We start from the raw sequence: 15,066 nt of genomic DNA on the forward strand, positions 1-15,066 counted from the left end.
GCATAAATGGGCTTGACACTGCTGGTGCAAATGATACAGATACAAGCAACAGCTTGGTCTGTGACTATGTGGGAAATGACTGTAGTTCCCACCCACCCCAATATCCCAGGAATACCTGCAAATGCACCATGGCTGCAAGGGATGGAAACAAGAAGGAAGGAATCTGGAAGAAACGTAAGTTGCAGGAGGGAGCAGGGGAAATGACAGCTATGGAGGCTGCAGGAAGCATTCACTGTGCTGCTGTAATGGCCAGCACTTCGTTACCACGTCTCCAGTTGTGCAGGCCTCATGCTGAGATTAATTCAGGTTCAGAAGAAATGCAGTTAACATCAATATTTAAAGTGAAAGGCAACCATGTAAATTAGGTGTACCAGAGCTTTTTGCTTTAATGAACTTAGCTAAGCAGCATCTGGAAGAAAGCATTAGTTTCTCAATTGCAGTCCAACTAAATCTGTTGAAGGTTCAAAATGAAAGAACAAGACTGAAAAAAGATTGAAATTGTTCATTTCCTCAGTTAAAACTATCATTTCACTGCACAGTGACCTGTCTTCCTCCTGATTTTTCCAAAAAGTCAAAAATCTTGCTAAACCTGGAAATGAAAACAGAAGTGAGACCATGCTGCTCACACTCATGCACACAAATACAGAGGGGGTCACAGAAGGTTGACAAGAAGCTGAGACTAGGGATGAATGAACTCTGCAGTATTTTTGTCCATTAAAGCAGTCCCTATAGTTTTGCTGGGGGGGCTCAATTTTCATTTTCCCTACTTCCCAATCTGCGGAAACCATCTGTTTGCTCCTTCCTTCCCACCAATTCACTTCCCAGGTGTTTTCAGAGAGCCATCTTCTGTTAGACTTCTGAAGGCTGCACCTCCCTCCAACCTTGACTTCCTTTCTGTACCAAAGCATGTGCAAGAAAGGCAAATATTCTTTTTTCCAGTTCAGATGCCTATTTAGAGAACCACAGAATTAGGCTTAATGGGCCTCTGAAGTCACATAATCCCTGCTGAGATCTCAATATACTATGCAGTGCTCCCTTTCTCCAGTTTTCAGGGTAGTCTCCAATTTTGGTAGGCAAAGCATGAGCACCTCCCAGAAGATATACAAGTGGGAAGACCTTGGAAAAGAATGCCACATTTCCTAGGGAAATTCAGGATTCAAGAAGTGACCCAGGAAGGTTATTGAAGAAGATAATGAGTGAGAAAAAAATCCTCAGCCTGAGTAACGACCACAGGAATCTTCCTAATGGATGGAAGGAGAGCAGGTTGTGCAAACTACTTCAGCCCAAGTCTTCTCAAGTATGGTGAGCACAAGATAAAACTCAGAGTTACAAAGACCCTTGAAACCATTCCATTTTGGAAAACAGAGTGAGACACTCTCATCAGAATGGTCAGGTTGTCCTCTCAACACTTCCAGTCATTTTCCAGGTATCTGAGAACTGTTCAAGCACTCAGTTTAATACCTGCAAAATGCATTGAATATTTTTCATTATCTCTGTGTGTGAAACATAATGAATTAGGGTTGAACCCCTTAACATAGCAACGAGCTTAAACATTCAAAATAATGTTCATGAAGACCATCTCTTGCACTGGGAATAAAAAAACTGTAATAATGGGACTTTGTAAAAGAAGATTGATACTTTGATGTCTTGCCTTGATTTGTCCAATGTCATAGTATAGTTACTACAAAAGTAGTACAGAGCTGAGTATTTTGGATACCAAACGGACATTTTCTTTTCTTGTGAAGACTTAATTACTTGCTAACACGTATGAACACATTTTTTCTGGTTTGGGACTGCTACCAAGTCATCACAGCCATTTCTCTAATTATATTCCCCTCTCTGCTCACATGACTCTCAAAGGTGTAGAGTGGTTTTTTCCTGAAGTGAAAGAGATACAACTTTCCTAAGGTCTGTGACCTTGTAAATCAGCTGGTAGGATGAACTACAAAAGTACTGCTTTGTGAGCCCTTCTAAGAGGTTTTAACATGTTAGATCACGCAGACCAGTTTATCTGGGCTCCAGAGATGGCAGTGTGGGCAACAAGACTTGCAGTGGAGCTGAAAAGGTATTAGTTACACATCCAACTTTTTAACAATGTAGGCCAAACCCTTGTACATGAAGATCTCTTGATGCAAAGCTTTTGCAGAGTATATCCTATCCAAAACCTCCAGTGCAGTGAGCAAGATACAGAAAGGCAGAAAAGAAAAACTGTCTGGTTATGATAAACCACATAAATTCACCAGCAGAAATTACAGAGTGTTTCAGCAGTCATCACCTCATACTTAATGAGAAGCAGGGACTGTCCTTGGGAATGCTGGAAGGGGCAAATTTTAAGATTTGTGTAACTACACCTGCTGACATACAGTAAGCTACCATAAAACAACTCAAATAAACTGAGCAGCAAACAAACAGAGCAGGTAACAGATTCAGTTGTATGGCCTGTGTGAAAGACCTAGCTGGCAGTAAATGAAGTTTTACTGTTATTGACGGTAAAAATCCTGGTGAATAGTAATTCACAAAATAATTAATAACACAATTAATAAATAAGACCAGAACTTAGTCATTTTCAGACAAGTTTGTTTTGGTATTACTAATCACAACATGCCACACTTAAGGAGTGTGCAAGGATCATTCAGTTTGATTCTAGTCTGTGCCCTGGTCAATGGGGGTTGGCAAGAGAAGCAGCAATCCCTCTTCACAGAACAGAACAGAAAAGAGAGTATTTGCTGGCTCTGGTGATGAGGAAGATACAGGCCATGCTATAACTATAGGCATAATATGTTCCCTTTTTTGATAAGAATTTTAGACATGAAAATTACACTATCACATACACTTCTTTTGAATCTATGCATATTTCATCAACTGGTTTATTTTCTTCATCTATTTTAAATCATTCTGCAAAATGCTTAGGAAGAAATGCTAATAAATAATTTGAATACAATTTAATTATCTTCAGTTTTTCAGACTGACCAAAAAAAAAGCTCCCATAATAGAACATACGTGTGACAGAACAAGGAAAACAAGGAGAAAAGAGCAGAAGGAAAGACAGAATCAGAAAATCCTCCCAGCTGTTCAGTGTGTGGAAATAAACTTTTTTTGGTCCCAACCAGATAAATGTTGAAAAGGAAAAAAGGTTGAACTGATTGACATATTTTTCTCTAAGATGTCTGGTAACACTTAAAGGCTTAAAACATTACCTTGGAGTTAAAAGGGTTTTACTTTCTTTAATTCATCTTCTTTTATAGGGATTCTAATCTGCTGAATCCTTAGGGGAGAGTTGAAAAGAGGAATGGAAAGGAAAAAAGAAAAAAAGAAAGCCTAGCAAAACCCAGGGAGGAAGAGTCCAGTTTATTAAGAGTTTATTAACTGGTGAAAGAAGAACAATCTATATACCATATGCACCATCTTTTAATGGGAGACAAAGAGTGAGAAGACTCAGCTATTCACCAAAAATAAATGTATAATAAAAAAGTTAAAGGGTAGGGATAGATTTATTCTGTGAGACATACCCTATTGATTTTTGTGAATAAATGTACATGGTTTAAGAATGCTGAGTATCCCCAAAAGGATTTGTGGCCACAGGAGATAAGGATATTCCACTCCTTTTGTAATTCAGGCAATAAATTACAATATTTATGTAGATTAACTGCTGCCAACCTGCTAGATCAGTGATGTACACCCTCCCCAACCCAAATTTTCACTGTTTTTCACATTTCTTCCTATGCTTCCTCTGGTGGCATCAGTAGTCCACTTCAGGTAAACAAAATTTAAACATATTCTCTGGATTTTGGTATGTAGTGCAATATATAACTACCAAAACAAGCCTCCAAACCACAGAAAATGGTGCAGTGTTGGAAGAGCACATTGCTATGCTAATTTCTGACTCTGCCCTGGTTCTGCTGTGACAAACATGGTGAGGTGCCCTGTGAGCCACAGCTGGCTGGGGATGGCCATGCCCAGAGCACAGGGTGGATCTGCAGCCTGCACACCTCAGGAGAGAGCAGCACCAGCTCTGTTATCCAAACATAGCCCTGTGAGAGGAGCAGGTGCCTGGAGTCTGGGCACAAGGGACAGCACTATGTTTGATAAAACAATGCTTCCAAAACAGGGTTCATACAGCTTTGAAAAAAAATCACAGTGTCACAAACCAACTTCTAGATCTTTTCATCTGCCTCTGCAACAATAGCACACAGACTGAAGAGGCTGGAGGGGTGCAGGGTGGGGGAGGCAGGTTAACATCTGAACATGTCATTTTAAAAGGCTGGCTTGAGGAGAGTGCAATACTGTTGCCCTGATTTTTTAAGATTTTCTAAGCCTTCTGATGTTTATATTCTTGTAATGAACTTTCTCATACACTTTATGTAAATAACTTATTTTGCATTCTTTTATAGAAGAGAATGGTGGTTTGTCCACTGTCACTGGAGAAGTGGCACTTTCACCCTATAATCCACTGTCACTTTTGGAAATGTCTAAATGCTGGAGTCAGAAAAATAAAGGTCCCTTTTTTACCTTGGGAAGAGCAGCGAGTCCGCGTCGTGTCGTTTTGCGTCCTACAGTGATACGAAACCTCTCTGAAAAACCTCCCTGACACTGCAATTTTTATCAGAGGGATCTGATGCCTCCCCCAGCCACCCCTGAAGCAGATGAGCAGAGTTTGTGCCTTACCATGAGCACGCCAAAGGACCACCAGTCGGCACTCTGCGTGTGCCCGCGCCGGTTCACCACCTCGGGGGCCATGTACTCAATCGTCCCGCAGAACGAGTACGCTCGCTTGTCGTGGTCAATGGCTTCTTTGCTCAGACCAAAATCTACACAAATTGAAGCAGAGCAGGGTTTGTCAGCTCTCTAAAAGTTATTATTTATGCTTTTGCGGTCTTAAATTGTTTGAACAAAACACGCCAACCAGTTGGGGAAGTGCCCTCCTGTCCCTGTGCAGAAAGAGGCCACAGGCATGAGGGTGCTGGAGCCCTGCCTAGGTGGAGTGCCTGGCACTTGTTAATACAACCTAAGAACAGGAATCTCATTTTCCCTGTGCAGAATGAGGTTCTGGCTCAGGGCAGAAGGGAGTTCAAATAAGCAGATATATAGTGCTCAGGTTTGGTGAAGGCAATGCTAGTGAGGATTCCTGTGCAGCTATATTCCAAAGTATTAGGAATAATAATCCCAGATTACACCAGTGAAAAGGTTGGCTAGAAAGTGCCTCTAGAGTGGGAAAGGGATGTCTTTCCAGCCATCCTCTGCCTAGATTAAATAGTCATATTAGAAGCATCCTTCTATCCACAGTGGCAAGCAGCAAAACCTGCCTGCTTCACATCAGTCAAGAGCACAATTTTACCAAGAAAATGCTATGTTCTCTATGTGCTGTGCAGCAGGGGGGCTGACAAATTGACAGAGAAGCTCAACACTGAAACTCTTCTGGCTTCTAGTTTTTGTAAGTAATCTCCTTTCAACCAAAGACCAGGATGCATGCAAGATAGTGCAGGAAAAAAAATCAGCTTATAGGCGTGAAGTTTTCTGTTTCTCACATACCTGTTATCTTAATGTGACCCTCTTCATCAAGAAGAATGCTATAAAGCAAAAAAAGAAAGATTCATTCATTAGCCAGGCACAAAGTGCAGTTAAAAAACATGAATTAAAGATGTTTAAGTCAGGTAAGGAAACATCGCAAGATTCAAATACTTATGTACACAAAACCTTAGTGGATTCTATGAAAAAGAAAGAAAAATGAACCTCAAATATATTTTAAATCTCATGTTGAAGCATGCACAGCCTGAGGCAGTTCCATGAGGAGCCTCCTCTGTCCTCCACAGGATGTTCAAGGTGGGCATGTAAACAGAGCTCAGGAAGAACAGGGTGCTCAAAGACAGCAGCTGCAGGGTTTATGCTTCCAGCAGGAGAAGGAGCTACACATTTCCTGTTCTTGTCATAAGAAAAGGCAATCACACAAATAATCAAGGCTTGGACTCACTCGACATCAAATTAAGTCCAAAGGTTCATGCTGAAGTAATAAAAGTCATCGTAGAGCACAGTGACTAGTCACAGCCTAACTGCATGGATCTCAGCCTCTGCCTTCTTTTTCTGTCCAGAGCACAGATGAAAATATGAAAATTCAGCCTGGAAGCCAAATTCAAGTGTTCTCACATTTGCCACCTGCCAACATATTTTTTTCTCACAAAGGCACTAAAACATTTCTTTAGATCACAAAAAAACCAATGCTAGTTTTTGTGGAAACAAGAAGGAACACAGAATTTAAAAAATAATGATTTTGGTAAATAAAAACTGACATACTAATGAAGGTGGTCTTTCTTCTGGTCTTTTCTTTCTGAGTCCTAGTTAAACTCAGTATATTTCTCTTTTTAAACTGATCTACCATGATACCAGCTATTTCTATATTCCTCTTCTCTTAGAGAATCAATTTGTTATAATTATTCAGGAAGAAAATATGATAGAAGTGAACTAAATATAATTGGCTATACTTTTTGTGAAAAGTTGTGTCTGAACTGAAACATAATTGAAAAAAGATGCTCTTCTGTCATTCACATATTTAGAAAAATCTGTTGTGCAAGTCATCAAAGGCCAGCAACTAAGTTAGCACCACAAGTCAAATAATTAAAGCCTTTTCTTCTCAATAAAAGCATCTTACCTTTATTCTTTCTCCACATTTTCCTTGAATGCATAATTTTCAAGTACTAGTCTATAGCAGGCATGTTTAAATGTACTTTTGTGACTGCAACCCCTAAACTTGTGCTTCAGAAGAGAACAGAATAAAACACCTGCCAGTGTGAAAGTGAGCATGAATGTGTGAACTCCCCAGACCCGGATTTGGAAAAATAGAGGGGGGAATAGAGCTCACAGAAATCACCCAAAAATTTTGCCCCATGCCCAGGAAACCCTTGTGAATAACTATGCAATTCAAAGGGAATTTCCCCAGAAGCATTGATTTTACACTTAATGGGTTTTACATTTCATAATTTCCTATTGAAAACCCACACAGCTTTGGTATGCACACAATGTGTGCTCCCCATACTTTGCCCTGGTTAAAGGGCTCATGCCTTACCCTCATTAAAGGGAGAGAGGCAACACTGGCAGAGCTTTCAGACTGATAATACTGCCTGAGGTTGAGTCAGAGACATACAGCAGCTCTTTCTCACACTGCTTGCTTGAGCAGCAAAATGAATAGATCCTGGCTTCCAATGGATGTGTATCCCATAACCTCTAAAATGTGATCTACAGTTCCTTCCTCCATCTCATGTTCCCTAACCACCCTTCTACCATGGCCTTGGCTGCTGGCAGCTTCCTCTGTGGCCTCTGGCAGCACCCTCTGGACATCTGGGTGCCTCTGCATTTGCCATCTGGCAGCACAAATAATGCTACAGCTACTAACCAAAGATTATATTCCACGTAAAAAGAAAACAATAGGCTAATAGTGAGGGGAAAAAAGGGCAACTGTTGCACTGAATTATCACAGAGTGAAATTAAGAAGAATAGAACAAAGTACCTGCTTCTAAGAATGCAAATTGCAACAACAGACAAATAGTTTTCCCGTGACAGTAGAAGCAAACTAATTATCTGATCATACTCTGTACTCTTTTTATCTTTGTCACCTTACAATTCCTTTTTATCCCACAATATCCATAGCAGACATTCTATTGTGACAATCACAATTACTTTAGCTATGATTTGCAGAACAAACTAATCTGAAATAAGATAGTATTATTCTATGGAAGGGGAAAACCAGCCAGTAGTTCTTTATATGATTCAGACTTGAGAATAATCTTTCATCTAAATTAATGTTTTGAAATTATAAAAACCATAAAAAGTTGACTACTTTTAAATGCTAAACTAGGTTACAATCATAGTGAATGATAAACTTCAGCTAGGAGGTTTTTTTAAATTTTATTCTTTTAGTCTAATATCTGAGTGCTTTTACAGGATACTGTCATTGTAAACCTTCTCTTCAAAGCAGTAATAACAGTTATAAGGTGAAAAATATGCCAACACCATAAATAAGTGAACCACACAAAGGCTTGGAACAAAAAAATGTCACAAAATAAGGGTGTCCTAAGAGAGGGGGAGACTGAGGGGAGACCTCATCACAGTCCAGAGGTTTCTCAAAATGGGAAGAGGGAGGACAGACACTGATCTCTTCTCTGTGGTGACCAGTGACAGGACATGAGGGAATGGCCTAAAGCTGTGTCAGGGAAGGTTGAGGTTGGATATTAGGAAAAGGTTCTTCACCCAGAGGATGGTTGGGCACTGGAACAGCTCCCCAGGGAAGTGATCACAGCACCAGCCTGACAGAGTTCAAGGAGTGTTTGGACAATGCTCTCAGACACAGGGTGTGATCCTTGGGATTGTCTTGGGGATATTCCATTATTCTACGATTGAACACTTTAGCATCAAGACCATCCCACAAACATTCAAACTACTTTCACTGAACTTGGTTTAAAATTACGCCTTGAGAAGATAAAGGCTGGAAATCTCCATGCTAGAGGCTGGGGCAGCTAAATTTGTAGTAGAGGAATGACACAGTCTGAATTACAGGAGAAGTCTCTTAGCAGAGCTAGGACTGCAAACTCCTTATCAACTCTTCTGCTGCAGCTTTAACACAGGGGAAAAAGCTTTTGTTATGGGTTGTTGGCATTGTTTTATATCATGTTGTAAGGCTTGAACAATTCTCTCCCATTTCTCTCTTGTTCTCTTTATTTTTGGTTTTGAGTCATGTCTTCTGGGCTTTACTTTGAGCTCCAACATCCCCAAATCAATGCAATGTTCTGCCAAACCTAATAAAGCTGGAACTCTGGGGTTGGTTTTTTTTTTCATTTGGTTGGCGTTTGGTTTGGTTTTTTCTTTTTTTTTCTTTTTTCTTTTTTTTTTTTGGTTTTGGATTTTTTTTTTTTTGATGATATAAGTTTCTTTCTAAGTGAGAGCAGTTTTGCAGAAGATTCAACCCACACTTTATGTTAATCAGAAACTGTAGCTAAATTTTCAGGTGGGAGATAAAACCTGAGACTTTATCAAGAGTGTTTTATTTCATTTTGTTATGAAAGTACCAGATGAAGCAGTCAAATACCTACTAAAGACATGAAGATTCTCACAAATTGTGTTTTGTGACATTTCAGGGTTCACATGACCCCCATGCTATCTCACCCTGCTGAATGCAAATTCCTCTGCGCTGTAGCTGTGTTGACACCATGAAGCCAAAAAGGGACAGCTTACATCAGTGGAGGCTTTCCACCATAAGCCTTTGTCTCTTGCTGATTCTCAGGTCTCCCCTCTCTACACAGGACACTTACATTCATAAATCAGTAGTCATGGTTGGCAACACGCTGCATTAAAAAGTGGTGCCTGGCTTTTTTAGAGTATAGTGTCTACACTGTCCCTTGTGTAAACAACTGAGGGCCTTAAAATGTACACCTCTCCTTGTTAACCTAAGCCCCTATTCCAGAACTCAAAGTGCACCTAGGTTCCTGAAAAGAGAAATGGTAAAGATTAATAACAGTCTGTCCATTTTCAGATGGTAGAGTTATTTCTAAGTCACCCATGTCCTTAAACCACAGCATAAGAAATAAAATATGCATCATATACTACCTTATGATAAGTTCCCATTTTTCTATTTTGGTATATTTACCATATATACCAAGGTATATATACACACCATATTTTATAGCTTGATTGTGCAGTTCTTAAGTAAAAACATGCCTCATCATTTAAGGAACTCAGTGGCTTCCAGTGTGACTGAACAATACCTTGTCCCACAAGAGATGCCACTGAAATCACCAAGACAACTCAAGGAGAAGAATTTCTCTGCAACAATTCAAGAGAAGCATCTGCTTGTTCTAAACAAGACTTTAACCAGAAAGCTCAATTACTTGTCTTTTTGAAGTAAGTACAGCTGACTTGAGGACAACTCCCAGTTGCACTTGAAATTAACTCATAGCTTTGAATTGTTAACATGGATTTTTGCTCAGGGAATCTTAACAAAAAAAAATGTGAACCTTAAATTTTAATGTACTGAGGGTTCTTCCAAGTAGTTTTAACAGAGCTGTTTTTTTTCTGTTTGTTTAGGGGTTTTTTTTGTTTTGTTTTAAATAAACGATTCCAATGAGCTTTATTTTAGCATACTTACAGAGCTGACAAGCACACTCAAACGTATCAGCAGCTATTTTGGGAACATCCAAAGAACAGCAAAAGCATTGAACAATGAAAGGTCTAATGCAGTGCCTATGTCTAATAAAGGGGAGAAAGGGGAAGAAAGAGGGAGAGAGAGAGAGAGAATTGGGAAATGATGAATTAATTAATTTATCTCTAGTTCTGCGAATCTGACAGAGCAAACCTTGTGCTGTAATCATGCTGGTAATGCCTCTGCTGCAGATGTGTGTGTGATTCTGCACGTTGCACTTCAAAGGAGAGAGGAATCAAGGGAAAGCAAAGGGGAGTAATAAGAAGGACTGAACTCCTGTAAAGACTGACTAGTGAAGAAGAGTTCAGCACCTGGATTGTTTAGGGTACAGAAGAGGGTCTAAGGAAAAAGATGTTCTCACAACCCCCTGAGGCTGCTGCTGAGAGCAGAAGAAGCAGGCTGGGGCGTCCAGGAGGACAGGCCAAGGAGCATTGGCCTGCAGGGGCAGTGAAGAAATTTCAAACTAGGTATTAAGAGCAGCACTTTAGATGAACAACTGCTGGAGCACTGCCAAGAGGCCTCCTGTGCAGAGCATGGAGTCTTCATCAGCTGCTTTAAGCCTGGGTTAGCAACACACCTGTTATGGTCTTGATCCTGCAAGGGGAGGATGAGAACATCCTGAGATGGTCCTAATTTTATCTTATAATCTTATTTAGAAAGATATACTTTCCCAGATGTAACTCAAAAAATTGAGCATTTTTCCCCCGGAGAATAATTGTTTTATTCTGCTGTATCTGTTTCTTTAATGTAAATCTAAAGTTCCAGAGAAATCATAGGCTGTCATGCTCTGCTCTCCTAGGTGTGACTGCACATAGGCTTTGCACTTACAGAGCTATTTTTAGAGGATATGGTTTTCAATCAGAGGCACTGCTTTATCTCCAGGAATGAATTCCTGGGTCATTCCCTTTCCTATACAACAGCAATATTCATGTATGCTAATTTTACACTATGTCAATTGCATCCAAATTAAACTGTATCACAGTTAATCCATTTAACTGAAGATCAAAGGCCATAAACCATAAATACAACAGTGAGAAAATGCAAGAGTGAGGGCTGCCACCTTAACTTTACACAGCGATCTCTCTGAGTATAGGTCTCCAGTTACGTGAGGATACTTTTTTATTTCCTTCCAAAGAAATCTTGTCTCAGTTGGCAGACTGGAAACACTCAGGGAGGGATTTTAGCAGAGAAGTACAGTGAAGGGGATGGCTGGTCTCAGCTCAGACAAAAATATAGAAAAACTGGATTCCATCAGTACCTTTTCAACATGTTTCTATGTAACAATGACAAATCAGTGACACCTTTCTTCCTTAGATGAGCTCCAATTTCTCTATTCACTGAAGCACTTCAGCTTGGTCTGCAGTAATATAAAGTGCTCTCACCTTGCAACTGGAGTCATAGAGAGATGTTTTTTGAGATGCTAAGTGACACTTCCTGCTGAGAACTCAGAAGAATCCAGGTCTCAGTATCTCAAATACAATGAACAGTTTTGACATACACTTAATTTTGCCCTTAGTTTCTAACGTCTTCTAAGGTAAAAAATTACAGCATATGCCTAAAAATGTAATGGTATTGTGACATATCTGAATAACCAAGCTCATGTCTGGATACCTTCTAACAGCAGATTCACACATCATGTGTTATCTCAAAAATCAGCCACATCTAAGATCAGAGGGGAGAGCAGTGCACGATCCAAATGAATGATCACTAGAATCAAAGTTTAAACCAGAAACCTACACCTGGAGTTATTCTATTGTATACATGTTTGTTGATGCTGAATGGATAAAACAGCAATTCAGAATGAAACTGAAGCCCAGGAGCTGCTGGCAGCTGATGCAAGAGCCTGTGGCAGCTGGGGTGTCACCACTGCCTACCTGCATTTCATATCAGGAACTAATGGGTACTTTTCTCTCTCCGGTTGTTAAATTGTAGGATCACTTCCCATATTTGCCAAAGACTCTGGTTTCCAGTTTTGGCTGCATAAATGGGCAAGACTGGAAAATTTGGTCAACTACAAAAAGTCCTCTAGCCCAAAAGCCTGAGAGCTCTTGCTATGTACATCTGTTGAATTCAGACACTACTACTACTACTACTATTTTTCTAACCAAAACATAAAATTGAATTTAGAATTTAAATCACACAGAACTGCAATGGAGACAAACAGTCTCCTTCCCTTCAACTTCTCACCCAAAAAGTCCACCTTCCATCACTTTTGATCTCATGTTTTGCCCGTGAGAGTGAGAGCAATAACACTCCATTTAAAGAAAGAGCTGCATATTTTTCAGTTTGATGTCACAGAAGGAAAATGCTGCTGTGCTGTTAGACTTTGAAAATGTAAGCAATTAGCAAAAAGACTGCCCTCACTGGTTATCTTTTATAAATGCTGGTGACCATTACATTAAAAAGGAACTTTAGAATGTTGCAGCCTGATTTGAGTCATCACAGCAGAATCCAGCCAAGCACCAAGCAAATGGCATAGAATAAAAACAGTATCACATCACTCCCAGTGACAGCACTGAGGGTGTCATTTGCTCTGCTGATGTGTTACAAATAAAAAAGAGAAAGGAAAATTAGGACCACATTATGAGTGAAAAATAGCTGCAAATATGAGAACAAATATTTTGGAATATATTTTGCACAGTTAATACAAGTGTTTTAGAAGTCCTGATTTTCATGTCTCTCATGAGTTAACAGGCACACAAGTTCTCAGACATGCTAATTTACTTTAAGCAATGGCTCCAGTAAACATGAACAGTGCCATGCTATATTCTGTATAAACTGGAAGTGGAGCTGCTTTGAGAGGTTTCGCTGCATCAGGGGGAAGGGCAGATTAAAGCTGCACACAAAGAATGGTGCCACTGAAGTTAAAGGCACGGGGATCTGAATTCTTTACTGAAATCATTCACAAAACTGAAGGCCAGGCACAGAGAGGTCCCATCATACTGGAGCACAGCCCAAACATTTGGCCTCCTGCTAAGACGGCGTGACAGGAAAGCCGCGCTGCTGTAAGTGACGGTCTCGTGTGGAGTCTCACAAACAAGAAGGAAGGCAGAGCCCCTGGCACCTTCTCATTTAGTAGCGTGACAAGGAGCAGAAGCAACCTAAAAGTTCAAGTATTTATGTTTCAGTTCACTTCTCCTTGTTAACTTACTTTTCTGGTTTTAGATCCCTGTAAATAATTCCAAGACCATGGAGGTGGTCTAATGCCAAGGCCAGCTCAGCTAAGTAGAACTTGACATCCTCTTCTGTAAACATCACCTAGAGAGAAGGAAGAGAAGACCACATCTATTTATTGGGCAGTGGTAGGCTGGCTTGCCTTAAACAGGCACAGGGAAGGAATTGTCTAACTTGGAATGCTGGAAGGAACACTGTATCAGGTTCAATTTTCCATAATTTGTCTGAACTGACATGAACAATTCTTACCAGATTCTCCCTATAAAACAAAACTTGATATGTTGAGCACCTCTATTCCTTAAAATATGCTGCTCTCATTCATCTGTTTGATCTGTTTAGATGACACTATGCCACAATATTAGGAATAAATTATAACTCCTTAGGCTTTGGAAATGAACAGCAAAATTAAACACATTCAGTGCAGCTCATATTGCTTTCATATCCCTTAACTTGCTACAGTCTTGGCATTTGGTTACCAAATTCCCATGAAATAGCATGGAAAACCTTTTTGGGGAAGTGGAATACTTCCAAGTCTCAGCAGAAAACACAGCACGAAGAGAATCAGAGATGGAGTTAAAACCTCATGCCCTGGAGGTCCAAGGAATATCAGTGCAGATGCCCTAAGCAGTGATGTGCTGTCTAACACCCAAGGCCTGATGAGGTGCCAAATGAAGACAGTGTTTTCTGCAGCTGATATGGACACTGCTAACACTGAAGGCTGTGTTTCAGGTGAGAAGAAACTTCTGTAATCAAAAAACCAATAAGCTCTGAAAAACTCAGATGGCAGGAAACCCCTTTGGTTCAACTTCCATTATATCTGAGATGTTCTCTTGAATTAAATTTCAATATGGACAGAGTTAATAATGCAGAAAAAGAAGCTGATATATTGGATACTCAAGTGTGATTATGCATGACAGAAGTAAAATGAGTCAGCTGAGTACAAATATACTTGTCATATGTGAATGTAAATTCTACTGTAGAAGTTGTAGAGCTTAATTTTAAAATTAAGTCTCTGCTCTCAAAAAGGGGTAGCCAAAATATCTGAGTGCTTTGAGAAGTTCCAGACAGCTGAGAGAAAAGAGATGATTCAGAGTACAGATGTCTCATAATTTAATGAAGAATTTTACTGCAAAGGCTAGAAACAAAACCACAAGGAAAATAATAAATAAATACACAAGCAAAAGCTCTCAAATTTAATTGTATTAAATGTAAAACTGACATTAATTTTAAAAGTAATTTAAATTATTTATAAGATTTAAAATAAATAATGTAGGCAAGAAATTAAATAAATAGAATCCAGGAAAAATCTAATCTATACATATACACCTAGTTAAACTCAGATGTCTCAAAAAGACAGAGCAAGAAATAGGCAAGCTCTGCATGCATGCATGCATGCAATAACTGTATATGGGATCTGACTTGAAGTCCACTGAAATCAATACCTTTCAGTCAAATCTATAACTACAAATTGCAAACAGTTCAAGCTTTCCCAGAACTTCTTCCCTTGCAATACCTTGCTCCTAAAGAGCTGCAAGGTATAAGCAGGCAAGGTGAGCTGCAAACACTGAAAAAAAGAGATGTTTTTAGTGTCAGCTTAATGAGTCATTAATGATGGGATACAGCACAGGAATTGCTGAATTGCCCTGGACAAGCTTTGGGGAAAACATGAAGCTTTAAAGAAGTACAAAGTCTGAGCTGTTATCTTCCAC

General features: G+C 39.7%; 1 protein-coding gene across 5 annotated transcripts in view; it reads right to left on the minus strand.

Moving 5' to 3' along the window:
• The window catches only part of RPS6KA2 (ribosomal protein S6 kinase A2), a 282,442-nt gene that overhangs the window by 57,355 nt on the left and 210,021 nt on the right, over nt 1-15,066 (minus strand). For all 5 annotated transcript variants that reach the window (XM_071430770.1, XM_071430768.1, XM_071430778.1 and 2 more), the window contains 3 exons: nt 13,335-13,441; nt 5,530-5,567; nt 4,666-4,808 (listed from right to left, as the gene is read on the minus strand). In XM_071430770.1, the coding sequence (XP_071286871.1) occupies nt 4,666-4,808; nt 5,530-5,567; nt 13,335-13,441 (288 nt within the window). The remainder of the gene's footprint in view (nt 1-4,665; nt 4,809-5,529; nt 5,568-13,334; nt 13,442-15,066) is intronic.

This window comes from Agelaius tricolor, unplaced genomic scaffold, assembly GCF_023055355.1.
Source record: "Agelaius tricolor isolate 1412-34295 unplaced genomic scaffold, bAgeTri1.0.p SCAF_1, whole genome shotgun sequence".
Taxonomy (NCBI): domain Eukaryota; kingdom Metazoa; phylum Chordata; class Aves; order Passeriformes; family Icteridae; genus Agelaius; species Agelaius tricolor.